General features: G+C 29.1%; 5 protein-coding genes across 5 annotated transcripts; 1 reads left to right on the top strand and 4 right to left on the bottom strand.

Moving 5' to 3' along the window:
* Positions 1-693: 693 nt before the first annotated feature.
* On the bottom strand, positions 694-1,628 carry LOC128958837 (uncharacterized). Its single transcript, XM_054304785.1, has 3 exons — positions 1,526-1,628; positions 946-1,448; positions 694-874 (listed from the first exon to the last, which is right to left on the bottom strand). Exons 1-3 carry the CDS (start codon positions 1,563-1,565, stop codon positions 704-706), a joined length of 714 nt encoding a protein of 237 aa, XP_054160760.1. The 5' UTR covers positions 1,566-1,628; the 3' UTR covers positions 694-703.
* Positions 1,629-2,355: 727 nt separating this feature from the next.
* Positions 2,356-4,582, bottom strand: LOC128959467 (potassium voltage-gated channel subfamily KQT member 1-like). The gene is made up of 8 exons (XM_054305427.1): positions 4,471-4,582; positions 3,766-4,116; positions 3,560-3,691; positions 3,368-3,489; positions 2,942-2,991; positions 2,853-2,865; positions 2,450-2,775; positions 2,356-2,392 (listed from the first exon to the last, which is right to left on the bottom strand). Exons 1-8 carry the CDS (start codon positions 4,580-4,582, stop codon positions 2,356-2,358), a joined length of 1,143 nt encoding a protein of 380 aa, XP_054161402.1.
* Positions 4,583-5,945: 1,363 nt separating this feature from the next.
* LOC128958863 (uncharacterized) lies at positions 5,946-6,487 on the bottom strand. The gene is made up of 2 exons (XM_054304822.1): positions 6,312-6,487; positions 5,946-6,254 (listed from the first exon to the last, which is right to left on the bottom strand). Exons 1-2 carry the CDS (start codon positions 6,462-6,464, stop codon positions 5,946-5,948), a joined length of 462 nt encoding a protein of 153 aa, XP_054160797.1. The 5' UTR covers positions 6,465-6,487.
* A 767-nt stretch (positions 6,488-7,254) lies between these two features.
* On the bottom strand, positions 7,255-8,234 carry LOC128958849 (uncharacterized). Its single transcript, XM_054304797.1, has 3 exons — positions 8,127-8,234; positions 7,547-8,049; positions 7,255-7,478 (listed from the first exon to the last, which is right to left on the bottom strand). The coding sequence occupies exons 1-3, from the start codon at positions 8,164-8,166 to the stop codon at positions 7,308-7,310; spliced, it is 714 nt and encodes a 237-aa protein (XP_054160772.1). The 5' UTR covers positions 8,167-8,234; the 3' UTR covers positions 7,255-7,307.
* A 5,709-nt stretch (positions 8,235-13,943) lies between these two features.
* On the top strand, positions 13,944-15,621 carry LOC128961001 (uncharacterized). The gene is made up of 2 exons (XM_054307197.1): positions 13,944-14,098; positions 14,384-15,621. The coding sequence occupies exons 1-2, from the start codon at positions 14,017-14,019 to the stop codon at positions 15,202-15,204; spliced, it is 903 nt and encodes a 300-aa protein (XP_054163172.1). The 5' UTR covers positions 13,944-14,016; the 3' UTR covers positions 15,205-15,621.
* Positions 15,622-15,935: the final 314 nt, after the last annotated feature.

Here is a 15,935-nt window from a genome sequence, read left to right as displayed (position 1 = left end):
TGTTATCTAAAAATATAATTACTAATTAATTTTATTAATTTTAAAAATTTATTTATCAATTATGAAATATAGTTTACGACTTTTCAGTGGTTAACACCAAGGCTTCCGATAATATGATATATGAAAGAAATAACTATTGGCCAGTTGTTACGTGTTTGCTATTTATATTTATTTGGATTATATTAATAATCGATATCTCAAGAAAACAATGTCTTAGATTACCGGTCAGTGATAAACATAATAAATCTATGGGTGCCGATAGAAATCTGTCAATTGTTAGCTATTACGAGGGATAGTTAACTAATAAATACATCAATTTAATGTAATTTTATAAATTATATTTAACAATAACTATAATTGTATAAATATTTTTCTAATTAACTTATTGCTATTTCAGATATATTGTATAAAAAGTTACTTAATAATTATTTGTTAAATATTAAAATGTTGCATTTATTGGATTATATAATTTAATTATTATTAATTATTATTATAATTAGATTATTAATTATTAAAAATATATTAAATATCTAAAAATGTTTTCTAAAAATAATATTAATGATTTCTACTTAATTATTATGATTTATTTTAAAACATCATATATTAATAAAATACATCTTATTTTTAAATGCTAAAAATATTTATTTGAAAACACATTTAAAATACATTTAATTATACAATAATATTGATAAGTGTTTTATATTTAGAAAAGAGTTGGTATTTTAGATGCGCCCACCAATGAACCCAATTTTCCCAATCGACGCAATTCAAGGGTAAACATCTTAAGATTACGGCAGTGTTGGTCATCCGGCAGATCCTGACTTTGGGAACACTGTTTGCCAGAAGAATATAACTCTCCGTAAAGATTCTTCATCTACAAAAAAAAAAATACATTTTAAAAAATAATTAGTCTATTTTAAATACATGATATATACTGTATAATACCTGTGTAATAACCGATGCCATGGGTGGTGAAGCACCCTTCAATAGGCAGCCACCGGCACCCATAACGGTTTCAATGATGGGAAGGCTGACACTGAACTCGGTCAGAGCTAACCCGTTTTTTTCAAGCAAATTGCATTCAACCTCATCATTGATATGCTTTGCCCGATAAGCCTCGTCACACATTATATACTCAGTCATTGTTGCGATCTCTTTAATTGCCGACGTTTTTACCTTTTGGTTTTGAGTAGTGTTTAATACCTTTAGTTCACCAGTTGGTCCCATAATAGCCATAACTCCCTTTCCGTAATCATTATTAAAAGTGTCGTAACAAACTAATCCCTGTGCTTTGGCAGCTGAGGCTCGTTTTGCTACCATTTCTGAGGCATCGACAAGATTTTGTTGAGTTCGTGCAAACAGTTGATCTTCAGACAAATTCGTCAGTTCTTTAACTCTTTGTTTAGCGCATTGTATGAACTCTTTGTCTTCCGACAGATTGGCTGTGACTGACAATCAAATAAAAAATATTAAATTAATGTTAAAATTATTTTGTATATAATTTTATCAAATAAAAAATAATTACCCAAACATATGAATAGACTTAATACAAGAATTTGAATCATTTTCAGTAAAATATTGTTTTTATAAACACTTTTAATTGTTTTAAACAATATATTAAACAAAATTATTCTATACTATCTGAAAAATAGTCAGTATTTATATAAAAAAATAATTTTATTATTGAACATATTTATTACAAAATTTGCTGTCAAAGAAACATATTTTCTAGATTTATTACTTTAAATTTTTATATAAATTATGCAATATTTAAATATACTTACTATAGTAAACTTCACAATATTTATTTATAATTAATAATAATAAATGTTGTATTATTATACTACATACTGTATTTATATAATTAATTGTTTTGACCAAATAAATCAATGAAAGTATTCTTTACCGGTAATTAAATATTACACATATTTGTACAATTAATTGATTATTTCTTTAACCATATTAAACATGTGTTATTCAACGAAATTTTTTATTTCTTGTATTTTGTATTTGTTTAAATCAYTATATTATTACTTTGGCTTAATTTWTAAATAATAATAATTTTAAAACTTCTAATAWATRTTTTATTAATTTTTTAATTAGATTAAGATATAATTAGATAAATAATTAATGCTAGAAAMATTTTGTGGRAACATATAATCAATACTCTAATCGAAAATTCAAATAAATTTTATTTAAATAAATTTTTAATATATTAATTATATGACAAAAATTTATAATTAGAATTATTAAAWGTAAATATTATTATTTATAATTTTAAACTAATATATAAAATAATAAACTGTAATTTATAATTATTTATAATATACTTCAAATTATTTAATATATTTAATATTAYATATCATTATCAACATCAATATTATATTGAGATCTATTATTACTTTTCAATAGTTGTAAAATATTTTCATATAAATGATTATTTTCTAACTGTGCTTTAAGCACCTGATTCAACATAATTGACATATCATTTAACTTATTGTCTACTTTAGACATCCTATAGTTCAAAGCCAATCTGGACTCGTTGTATGTCTTTAACGACTTTTGTGTAATGGACTCAACGGYCGTGATTTTTGTGGTAATTTGTTTGACTTTGATTAGCATCTCGTGGTGACCATTGGTGTACTGTTCCAACACATCCTTCACATCGTATGGCTTTAAGGCCTGTGAGAAGTGCTTCTGTGCGACAAAATATTTGCACCGAAGTATAAATCGGAAACAAATCTTTTCAATTTCATTCAACTCCTTCTGAYGYTTCTTTGTCGGCAAATTTGCGCCGATATGTATGGCTCCAACATTTGTCGSATTTTTGTAAAAATAATATAACCGCCAACAAGATTGTATGAGCTCAGCCCAGTATTAATAYWGTAKTAATAWTGATAAACATTATTGTATAATAAAATTATATTTTTATGTTTCATACGCTGGTATTTTACGTTTGCATTGCTGTCTCACTCGTTGCTGTTCCTGAACCTAATGTACAGTAATAATATAGTTAACAAATTAATAAAAAAAAATTAATTATACATATAAATAATATTATTATCTTTTTATTATCTAATAARAAATAAATTACTAATTTAGTATTAAACAAAAAACAGTARTAAATTTTAAATAAAATAGTAATACTTTAAAAATATATAATTAATAAATTAATTATTATTTATATATTTACATATTAGCTATTAAAATAGTTTAATTATAAGTTTAATATAAAAATAAATAGTTTTAAATYAATAAATTWATRTTATTTAGCTTATGAAAATTAATCARTTGAAATAGTTAGTAGCATTTAAATTGAAAAATAATRTTTACATATTATTACTTTTAAAGTAATTTATGAAAATACCTTTAATGCCAATCCCGTACCTAATATACCGGCGGGTAATGCAAAWACTGCTACACCGATAATGGAGCAAATGCTGGCCAATACCTTTCCCTGAGCTGTAATCGGATATATATCTCCATAACCTATGATAATATTRAAAAARTAGTCAGATTTTATTTTTTTTTTAAATTTGAAATTAAATAAWTTTGTTACCAATAGTGCAAAGTGTTACAACTGAATACCACAATCCTTGGCCTAAATTATTAAACAATGGATTGTAATCTTTTTCCACAAAATATATGAGAAATGATGTGATAAATAATGCTAAAAATGAACAATAAGTAGCTGTAAACAAATTAATTKATTAWTTAATTAATTAATTTTAATATTTAGTCAATTTTTGAATGCAATGTATTTACTAATATAAAGGTGCTCTCTTTGTGACCAAATAACTGATGCCATTACACGCCATGGTCTGAACTGATGCTCCAGACGTATCAATTTGAATGACTGAAAAAACCGAATCCCTTTAAGGGATGGCGTCATATAACCTTCTTTTACATTGAAGCCAACGATAAGAGCCGATGATATGATTACCAAWAGGTCGAGTATACGGAAAGGGTTGATTAGAAARCGTATCTTTCCTCKGAGTCCTCTATAATGAGATATACAATCTGATGCCCAAAAGTGAAGCAARTATTCAATAGATAATATAATCAACAATAGGATGTCCACACCAAACAATATTTGATTTAATATAAATGGTAACTCTAAATTTTAATCATTCAMTTTAGTTATACAGTAAAAAAAAGTTTATATWATGTTTGACTTACCATCAAATGTACAAAGTATTGTTAACAATAAACATAACATAACCAACAATGAAATAATTATATGATATCCTCKACTGACATGTCCTTTAGGGTCGTGAATAAATCTATAGACTTTTGTCTTATATTTCAACCATTTATATGATGTGTGCGATACAGATATTGTCCGTTTTTGGTCSGATTTKATTTGTTTAKTAAGTATCAGTCCTTTTCGTTTGAATGATAAATAATTATTTAAAGCTTCAATCATTGTCTGGTAATACGATAAGGAATGTTGTTTATTAATAGACTCACCATTATTTTTGGTACCATCACCACCACTACTACTACTACTGAGTGAACTTTGAGCACCGGACGATTCTACATCGGCATCAATATGACAATAATGTTTATTTTGTATATTCATTAGTAAATACTTTTGTATAATTTATTATCARTTGACATATAATCAATGTTAATAAAATATTWATTTTTTAATTTATTTCATMTTTTTYAGTTTAATATAGAAATTCAATTTTATTGTTATTTCTTAACATTAAAAACACATTAATTCCTTTTAAAAACAATAAATAAAAATAAATAATTTAAATKTAATTTTAAATTATAATTARATGATGACATTAACACAKCTTTTCACAAATTTTATAAAAATAGTATATTACTAAAAATCTTAATCAAATTAATATAACATTAGTTTATAATTTTAAGGGTAAAAATGTAATTTAAGTATACCTGTATACTGTATACATAATTATATATTTATATATAATTTTCTTAATTATTTATTAGTTTAATTAGATTTTTAAATAAAATAGTCTKTTTTCTTGATAATTTAAATATAAGTTTAAATAAGTAATACATGTACAAACTGTTAATAATCACAAAAAAGTTAYTTTAATTATATTTTTTATTATTGTTATTTACAAATTATACATTAAATTATAATTATAATCTGTATAATTTCTTAAATGTCTGTTTGCAAACATTGAATTAGTTATTTGTTAAAAAATTAAATCATTATCTTTATAATGTTGTCAAAAACTGCCAAAACTAATCTTTAATTTATACTTTATTTTTTACATAATGGGAAATGATGTGCAAATATTTTGTTAGTTTTATTATWGTTGAATATATGATACAGTATAATTATAATTTAATACAATAGTAAACTAATATAGTATTTAACAACTAYTTGCAGTTAGTATTATTTATAGCTATCATAAATGATTAAAATTATTAGAAAATAATTTATCTTTTTATTATAGTATACCAATAAAATTATTATTAGTATACTTTACTAAATAAATACAATTAATTCAGTGAATGATTAAAATATTAGTATTTATATATTTAGRGATTTGGAAAAGTCTTGATTTAAATATATTTATTGCAAGGATTTTCAGATATTATTATTAATACAGTATTTACTGTATTATATAATGTATGTATTGTATTAAAAAAACATAGGAAAAGCCGCTATTATAAATTGTTGCCAATTCATTATGACTAATGAATGATAATATTTTTAAGTATAAAAGACAAATTAATAAATTAATAAATTAAYTATTAATATATAAAATACTGTAATAGTTTAGGCGTTGATTTGCATTTTAAAAAAGTGGTGAAAAGTATTAAWTATTAGAATTTACTGTATTTCTAACAAATAATTGTTTTTATTTTGTTATTTAATATAATATAATTAATATTTAGTCACAAAATAATATTTTTTTTTAAATTTTAATGTTTGAATACATTAACCTAAACTAACGCTAATTCTGAATGATATACTCAAAGTGTTGTTCCCACTCCTCGTTAGTGGTAATGATAAAGAGTAYCCACAAGACAATAGTAGCCACCAGTGTTTCCAAAGCAATGGCCCACTTATACACCATAAAGTCGGTACGCGTCAGAAATGTACGCATCTTTTGCACGTGAAGTTGATTGTAGCGCACGAGATATCTATTGTAGTGATTGATGTCTAATCGATACAACATAAACAGCAACGACATGAGTAGCAGTGACACGACTACAGTACATATAAACTGTGGCAACACTTTGTCTGAGGCCCGGCTGACAAACTGCCAAAAGAAAACCTTTTTCTTAATTATAGTGTTTTTGTAGTATGCCTTACATACGGGACACAATAAATTGTCRCTTGACTCTAGCCATTGCAATAGACACTGTCGGTGAACATACTTTAGACTACCTGAGCAATTGCATGGACTGATTAACTCGTTTTGATCAGTCGACTCCTCTTTACARATACGACATTCTTTAGTTATATTCATTGATAATTTGGAAAWTTTAATCTCTTTYTCTCTTAATTTTTAAGTTTTTATTTTTGTCTGTAAATATATTGTTGTATTTCACGGAATATTATTTTTTTAATCAAAAGAAATAAGAAAATAGTTTTTTTTTTACTAATTATGGTTACAATATTACCAAAGTATTACCAAATATTTGTATTTAATTAATAGTTTTTTAGCTAATTATATATTTTTTATGAATTAATTTAATCGATTTGTTTATTTATTATTTATCATTAAATACATAACAATTTTAATAAATCGTTTAAAATAGTCATAAATTTATTTATAATTGTTATCAGTATTTRTGATAYMATAAATTTATATATGAATAAAGTTTTGTGTATTAAAATAATTAAAAATTACCACAAGTTTGAAACAAATGTAACTTTTAATGTATTTATTTATTTTAAAMCGGTAATGTTTATTTAAATTGGMAAAATATTTTTATATTTAATATTAATRAATTGWTTTTAATCTTAAACAAAAAATATAWACAGTAAGCTCAGTGATACCAATAATAAACAAAATATGTTTTTGTGAAACTTCATATTTTCAAGGTTTCTATTGACAATTAATTAACGATACGTATAGTATTTAATTTTAAATATCTTTTTTAAAATTAAGACTTTCTATTTTATTATAATTGTTTTATTTAAATAATTATATTTATTTTAACTTTATTAGAAATTATTCTATTTTCAGATACTATTAATAATTTAATAAATTAATAAAAGTTATTTTTAAATGCTAAAAATATTTATTTGAAAACACAATTAAACTATATTTAATTATATTACAATAATATTGATAAGTGTTTTATATTTAGAAAAGAGTTGGTATTTTAGATGCGCCCACCAATGAACCCAATTTTCCCAATCGACGCAATTCAAGGGTAAACATCTTAAGATTACGGCAGTGTTGGTCAGCCGGAAGATCCTGACTTTGGGAACACTGTTTGCCAGCAGAATATAATTCTCCGTAAAGATTCTTCATCTACAAAAAAATACATTTTAAAAAATAATTAGTCTATTTTAAATTACATGATATATACTGTATAATACCTGTGTAATAACCGATGCCATGGGTGGTGAAGCACCCTTCAATAGGCAGCCACCGGCACCCATAACGGTTTCAATGATCGGAAGGCTGACACTGAACTCAGTCAGAGCTAACCCCCTTTTTTCAAGCAAATTGCATTCAACCTCATCGTTGATATGTTTTGCCCGATAAGCCTCGTCACACATTATATACTCAGTCATTGTTGCGATCTCTTTAATTGCCGACGATTTTACCTTTTGGTTTTGAGTAGTGTTCAACACCTTTAGTTCACCAGTTGGTCCCATAATAGCCATAACTCCCTTTCCGTAATCATTGTTAAAAATGTCGTAACAAACTAATCCCTGTGCTTTGGCAGCTGAGGCTCGTTTTGCTACCATTTCTGAGGCATCGACAAGATTTTGTTGAGTTCGTGCAAACAGTTGATCTTCAGACAAATTCGTCAGTTCTTTAACTCTTTGTTTAGCGCATTGTATGAACTCTTTGTCTTCCGACAGATTGGCTGTGACTGACAATCAAATAAAAAAATATTAAATTAATGTTAAAATTATTTTGTATATAATTTTGCAAATAAAAWATAATTACCCAAACATATGAATARACTTAATACAAGAATTTGAATCATTTTYAGTAAAATATTGTTTTTATAAACAGTTTTATTTGTTTTAAACAATATATTAAACTAAATTATTGTATTCTATCTGAAAAAATATTCAGTATTTATATAAAAAAATAATTTTATTATTGAGCATATTTATTACAAAATTTGTTATTAAAAACACATTTTCTTGGTTTATTATTTTTACTTTTAATATAAATTGAGTAATATTTAGATATACTTACTATAGTAAACTTCACAGTATTTATTTATAATTAATAATAATAAATGTTGTATTATTATACTACCTGTATTTAGACAATTAATTGTTTTGACCAAATAAATCAATGAAAATATTATTTACCGGTAATTAATTAAATATTAAACATATTTATACAATTAATTTATCATTTCTTTAATCATTTTGAACAGTGTTTGAGTGCAAATGTGTTATTCATTTCTATTTTTATTCTATGCATTAGTTTTGTATATTATTTAATCCCTATATTATTATTTTGACTTAATTTTAAAAATACTAATAATCTAAAAAAATATCTTAATGTCAAAGAAATTTTAAAATTGATAATTAAATTTGTAACAGAATTGTTATATGTAACCCATCGGGGGTTTAATAGTTTAAAGCATTATTAAAACAATACATTTAATTAAAAAAAATTTTTTACAATAATACTAATATTATTTTAATTCACACCATCCCAACCCCAACTCCATACCACTTTTTGCTATCACACACCCACTCACCCATTAAAGACCTGTCAAAGTCTTTACGTGCAATTTTATTTCACGTGCAAATACAGTAGTTTACATTTAATACAGTGTTGTAATGCACGCGCAAGCAATAAAAAAAACGAAACCCTCTCTAAGGTAAGCGTTGCCACTATTTGTTGTGATTTTGTTGAACTGTATAACAATGAGTGAACCGGAAAAAACAGCTTTTATAATATTCGGTGTTTTTGCAGTCATTGCTATACTTATGATTGTCATTAGTAAATGTATTTGTTTTGTAATCATATGGTATGCAATGAGTGGCGGACTCTTACCGATAACCGGTCCCAATCACTATCCACACGCTGGAAGAGTACCGGGAGATCCGTATTATTCAAGAGGCGTTTATCCCATACAACCGGCAAAGTATGGACAACAGCCGTCTTCTCTTAAGTCAAATCAAGTTTTAGTTTAATACAAAAATTAGTAAATAAAATGTTATTCAAATTTAATTATAGTGACAGTTGTTATTAGCTAAACAATGTATTGTAAATTTAAATTGTTTTCTATATTAAACTTTACGATTCATTGTAACTGAAAATTAAAGTCAATTATAAATAAATATGAATTAAACTTATTATGATTTTAAAGTTTTTTATTTTTATTAATTTGATTTCATTGGTTTACTTGATATTTGTCGATTGGGATCCCAATAATGGTGTCAGTGATCGTAATTGTGGATTAAGATATGTTCCGACAATTGTAACTCTAAACTATCCAAACAAATGTTTTAAGAGTAAAATACTGAAACAATTGAATATTGATGACATATTTGGCAACTTTCATGTGTCTAACCATCAAAATTATACGGATAACAGGGTATACCGGGGACATGATGTTCAATATGGTGAAACACCCTGGACTGTCTATATAAAAAGTTATTCATTTTGGAGTTTCCAATATAATTATTGTACCGGMGTTTTGCTAAATAARCGCTGGATATTGACAGCAGGCCATTGTAACTATAAGTAAAATAATTTTCAAACATTATATTTTATAAATTTATTTATAATAAAATTTATTATTTGTGTTTTTTTCAATTCAAAGTAATGAAACCAAACAAATTAGACACAAATGGAGTCGTATAATGGGTGGAAACAATCGTAATATACAGGAAATGGTTTATTGGAAAGACATATATTTGCACCCAAACTTCACATTAGATTACTATAAATCATGGGAAGCAGACATTGCATTATATAAATTACAAAACGATTTAAATATAAATGATTATATCAATGGTATTCACTATGAGATAAACAGTGTATGTTTACCAACAGGTAATCGACAGTTCAATAAATTTGGTGAAGACGTCACAATTTTCGGTTGGGGTAAGACATCAAATACTAATACAATTCCTATATTACAAAAGGGACAATTAATATTAGCACCAAAAAAATGGTGCTCTGATAGTCAAATGCTATGCTCTAGTAATAGGTTTGTTCCCTTAGATACGCGATTATGTGATGTAAGTTTATTTAGTTTTCAACAAAAAAAATATTTTTATTATTTTAATAGATTTACATAACTTTTTTAGGGTGACTCAGGTGCTGGTATTGTGCAATATGTGGACGATTTACGGACGCGAGCTATAGTCGCTGGTATACTATCCTCTACTAACAGTTTATATTGTGATAATACCGTTAAKAGTATGACTTTTGTGTCGATTCCCAAACATATCAATTGGATTTTACAGACTATTCAAAATAATACTAAATAATCTATTTTAAATAAATATATATATTTACAACATTTTCTAATAACTTTACTGTAAATTAATTAAAAATATTTTTTTAAATGAGTTTACTATWTGTATAACAACTAACTATCAATAAATAAATAAAATTCAAAKCATAATCTATTTTCACTGATTTTTACTGATWATTACGAAAATTGTTGTTTTAAAGTTTGTATACCAAATGGTATATTTCATATATGAGACAAAAGTATAACAGTATTCAATATATTTTACAACAATCATTAATTTTTTTTGAAAATCTATTTAAACTAAAATTTTAATGTTAAACACTCGGAACCAATTAAACAAMATAAATGGCATGGGGAGGTCAATTACCAAACATGGGGGACACAGGAGCTCAAAGATCAGGTTCAAGAACTGTAGAAGTTAAAGATGAAGAAAACRARACATTACCAACATTGAGATTAAGAGGTAGACCACAACAACGGACTTATGCACAAGTAGTTGCCGGTGTACCAGCTTATGGTAATATCAGTAGMGGTTACGGTAGTCAACAAAGTGTAAAACAAAGTGGGAGCACTGTGCGACCTAAAAGACGGGCCCCACCACCTCCATCACAGCCACCTTCATTTTCATACAGTCAAAATAGAGAGCCYGGAGTKCAAGCTTATGGCACAATTGGTGGCGGTCCCAGTAATCAACAAAGTTCTCCCACAATGCGACCTAAAAGACGGGCCCCACCACCTCCACCACAGTCTCCTTCATTTTCTGACACTCAAAATATAGAGCCTGGAGTGCAAAGACCTGCTCCAAGTCCAACACTACCGCCTCCACGAAGACGTCCACCGCTTTCCAGAAATGTTGGCATTGATTCTCAAGAAATACAGAATTTAATTCGAAATCAATGGCGAAATGTTGAACGACCGAAAAATATGTGGGAATACCGACCGCGAACCCGATCTGAAGACTCGGAAGACATTGAAGTACCATTGGTTGAGTTGAGGTATAGATTAAAGAAGCAATTAGATGATGAACAAAATCGCGGCGGCGGAAGTCTTATCAAAAAAAGTAACCGAAATGTTCTGGAAATCGGTAGGACTTTCTCTAGACAGGCGCCGTCAGATAGTATTCGAGATAAAGGTTTTCTAGAACATCAGCGCCGGTGGTATCCAACAAGACATCCAACTCCCGGATCCGATGCCACAAAAATGTCTAAAAATAAGTTTGGTCCGCAGGGAAACTTGCAATTTATACCGCRACCACCCGATCGTAACATACAAAGAACACGTAGTGAATCTATGGATCGAGAGAAGTCCTGGAGAGAACTGTTACCCAATCGAAGTGATCGACAAACTCGACAAAYACACCAAAAATCTTTGTATATGTCTCGGGAACAGCAGACAAGTCGGACAAATGAATTACTGCAAAGAAGAAGACAAAACATTGTGACCGGTTTGCCTCGAAATCGCGATATGTATATGACTAACACACAAATGCCACCCATACGGGGTATGTTTCCTCAGGACATTAATACAATAGACGAAATGCCCGGCTATGAGCCCACTGGTGTTGGTCCATATCAGCCGATCAACATTCCTGGCTATGATATATCACGAACTGATATTCAGCCACAAACACAGTCTTCTGCTTTTCAACRACAACAGAGCGCTGACAGCGGACAGTCTGATCTGGAAAATTGGAATCAAGAGATGATCAGGAAATGGAAAGAACAACAAAAGAAACCCAAATCGGATAGAGAGAGATGGGAGGAATGGGAGGGATAATAATGTATAAAAATGACTGAAATGGTGGACCATTAGCTTATAAGGAGTTACATAGTGGCAGCACAAAAGGGTTAGTTATTTATGTCACTAAAGTAAATGTATTAAAGTAATGACAGTATAGTTCACTTTTTTAATCAATACAACTAATGAAAGTTTATTTGTGWTAATTTAATTACATTACATTATAATCATAGGTCCAAAAATTAGCAAAATTATTGACTCAGATCAGTATAAAAAAAGTGTGGATTTAATGTGTGAAATGTTTTTTTTKAAAAATAAATATCATTTATTTTATGATCGTATAATATATCGTAAATTATAAGATAACTAATATATACTATTTATTGGTGTTTAAAATTTTTATTTATAGCCCCGTAAGGTTGATGTGTGTATATTAGCTTTTAATAAAATGTACAAAAAAATGCTATAATAATTATATATTTTTTGTTATTTTTCCAATTGTTGTACGTTATAATTTTTATTAAAAATTAATTATTGTTTTTTACAAAAATAATTTTAGACTAAAAAAAGGAGTCGAGAGTTATAGAAAAGTTTGACAAGAAATGGCATCTGGACGTCATCCATACAGAGGTAGATCTACAACTGTGGTAACTGRTGATAATAGACACCCAACTTTGAGAATAAGTAGCTCAACGCAGAGAGCAACAGGTGGTTCAGCAAGTGGACCAACAGGTGGTCCAAGTGGCGGCCATCAGGTTATCCACGGACTCAGTCCACTAGTAGACGTCTTACATATCCACCACAACTTCCACGTAGAGGTGTTGGCATTGATTCACCAGAAGTTAGAAATTATGTGAACTATCAGTGGAGAAGCGGTTATCCAGAAACAGGCAATTTATGGCAATTCCGACCGCGTACTCGATCTGAGGATTCGGAAGACATTGAGATGCCGTTGGCTGAGCTYAGACTGCGATTGATGGTACAGAAGGCAGAGGAACAACAACGTGGTAATCGAACTCTTCGGCAACAAAGCGATTATAATGTACGGGAAATTCATCGAGAAATGGCACCGAAATCCCGGCGACAATTTGTTAGGGAAATTGGTTTAGAGGAAAGAGACGGAAGATGGCATACACCACCAGAACTACGTCCGGTACCATTTTCTGGTGCCCAGGGATCGCGTGACTATCTATTCACACCGCAAGTAGGCTTTCAACCGCCCGAACCGAATCCTCCCGATGCTAACACTCAAAGAATACGAAACGAATCTGATATTCGAGACGAGGCCTGGAGTGAACTGTTCCCCAATTCGTCTGATCTGCGAAACCGACGGACGCATCAAAGTTCGACTTATATGTCGAGAGAACAACTACTGAGTCGAGTAAGAGATTCGATGAGAAGAAGGAGGCAAAGTATCGGAACAGGTGAACCACTAACACGTGATACATATATGACTAACCCTCAGATGCCAACTGCAGTAGGTATGCAACAGCCGTTTCTTCCGCCTATTGTTGAGATGCCAGCCTATGAACCGCAATCCAATGCTCCGCATCGACCAATCGATATTCCCGGCTTTGATATATCAAGAACACCATCGGCAGCAACTGTACGTCAACAACAACAACGAGGACAGTCTGATTTGGATCAATGGAAGGCCGATATGGAAAGGAATTGGAGTCAATACAGGAAATAGAAACAACAATCCGGAGGACAACAACACAACAAAAGGGTGAATCAATTATTGTAAAGATAACAGTATTTAATATTTTTTAGTAGTTTTATTTGTAAAAATAATATCAAAAAAGTAAATTTCCTTTAATTCAATATTAGTCATTAATTTTTATTTATTTATTAGATGTTAGAAAAATTATTATTTTATTTGAATTTTATATAAATTAATTTAAATCATAATTTTTTTGCTAAGTTTTAAATTTTTCAACAAATTTAACAATACTCTAAACAATGCTTTATTTTTCACAATTTTAAATTATTTGATTTTCCAAATTGTGTGAAGTGTTTACATCAATGGCAACTGGAGGTCACTCTGGCAGAGGAGGTAGTGGTGGATATGGTAGGACTTCAACAGAAGACGAAAAATCTAAGAAAACATTTGCAGAAAAACTTAGATTATTTGGTGGAGTGAGACAACAAACTGATGACACAACCGGATCATCAACTGGTGAAACTAGTGGTGCTGACAGTGGTTTCGGTAATCAGAATACTGAACAAGAGTCCAGCGTAAGACCAAAACCACGACATAACAAAAGACCTGCACCTCCGCCGCCACGGCGTACAACACTTCCATCCGGTGTAACCATTAACTCGCCAGAAGTGGTAGACCTAATTCGTGATCGATGGAAAGGTGTGGATCAACCAAAAAATTTGTGGCAATTCCGTCCGCGAACCAAATCGAATGACTCGGAGGACATCGAGACACCGTTGGCTGAGCTTAGGTATAGACTAAAGAAGGAGATCGACAATGAAAGACAACAACACAGTCGCCAAAGTTTAAGTAACAGAAGTAATCGAAACTTTTTATCAATTCAACAGACATTTATGAATCAATCGCCTAACGATGTACTCAGTGATAGACATTATTCAAGTCAGGGCCGTTGGTTTCCAAGACGTCGACCAGTTCCAGGTTCTGGTGTGACCGATACTCCTCAGCATATATTTGGTTCGCAGAAGAGACAACCAATTTATACCAAACCCTCCCGATCCTTATTGGCGAAAAGTGAGACAAAGATCGGGAAWAAGAGATCAACAGTGGAGAGAGCTATTCCCAAACCGAGAACATCGCAGAGCTCGGCGCACATACCAGACATCACAGTATGAGGTAAGAGATCAACAATTAAGTCGAATCAAACATTTGATGAGTAAAAGGAGAGATAGTATCCGAAGAGGTTTACCCCGGACTAAGGATATGTATATGACTAATCCTCAGTTACCTCCATCTGGATATAGTCTTCCACCAAGACTTCCCATAATTCCCGAATCATCATCAGAGAGTCAGTATATGCCCTATAGTAGCCAAACTAATTATCCAATTAGTTATCCTTCCCGGTAGAGATAGTAACACCGTTTATGGTAATACCAGTGCTAATATAAACATTTCAGATATGGAAAAATATTGGAATCAGAATCAGGAAATGGATCCAGACTCSGAATGGGAAGATGACTAACAATTAGGAGTTAAGTTTTTAGATAAGATATCTATTARTTAAAATTTAAAWGTTAAAAAATTCATTATATATATATATATGGTTTAATGATATAACAAATTACTAAATGCTTTACATTTTGACTAAACTTAGTTTCACAAACGTTTTAATGTATTTTACATATATTAAAAATGGACGAGACATAGAATTTTTGTTATTAAAACCAATAGTTTATATCTATTGTATGYTTTTAGGTTAGGTTGGGTGAGTTAGGAAGGAGTATGTGGAAGGGGAAAGGGAGGGGAGGGTAGTAATATAGCTTTTAATTAACTGCATACTATTTTAATAGCTATTAAAACCATGAATAAACTGATGCGATACAGATACTATTTTRTTCATAAAATT

Source organism: Oppia nitens, unplaced genomic scaffold (assembly GCF_028296485.1).
Source record: "Oppia nitens isolate AA-2021 unplaced genomic scaffold, nextdenovo-longstitch-racon4-pilon3 scaffold13_pilon_pilon_pilon, whole genome shotgun sequence".
NCBI classification, from domain to species: Eukaryota; Metazoa; Arthropoda; class Arachnida; order Sarcoptiformes; family Oppiidae; genus Oppia; species Oppia nitens.
The sequence above is the reverse complement of the archived record's forward strand: the minus strand, read 5'-3'. Positions and strand labels throughout refer to the sequence as shown.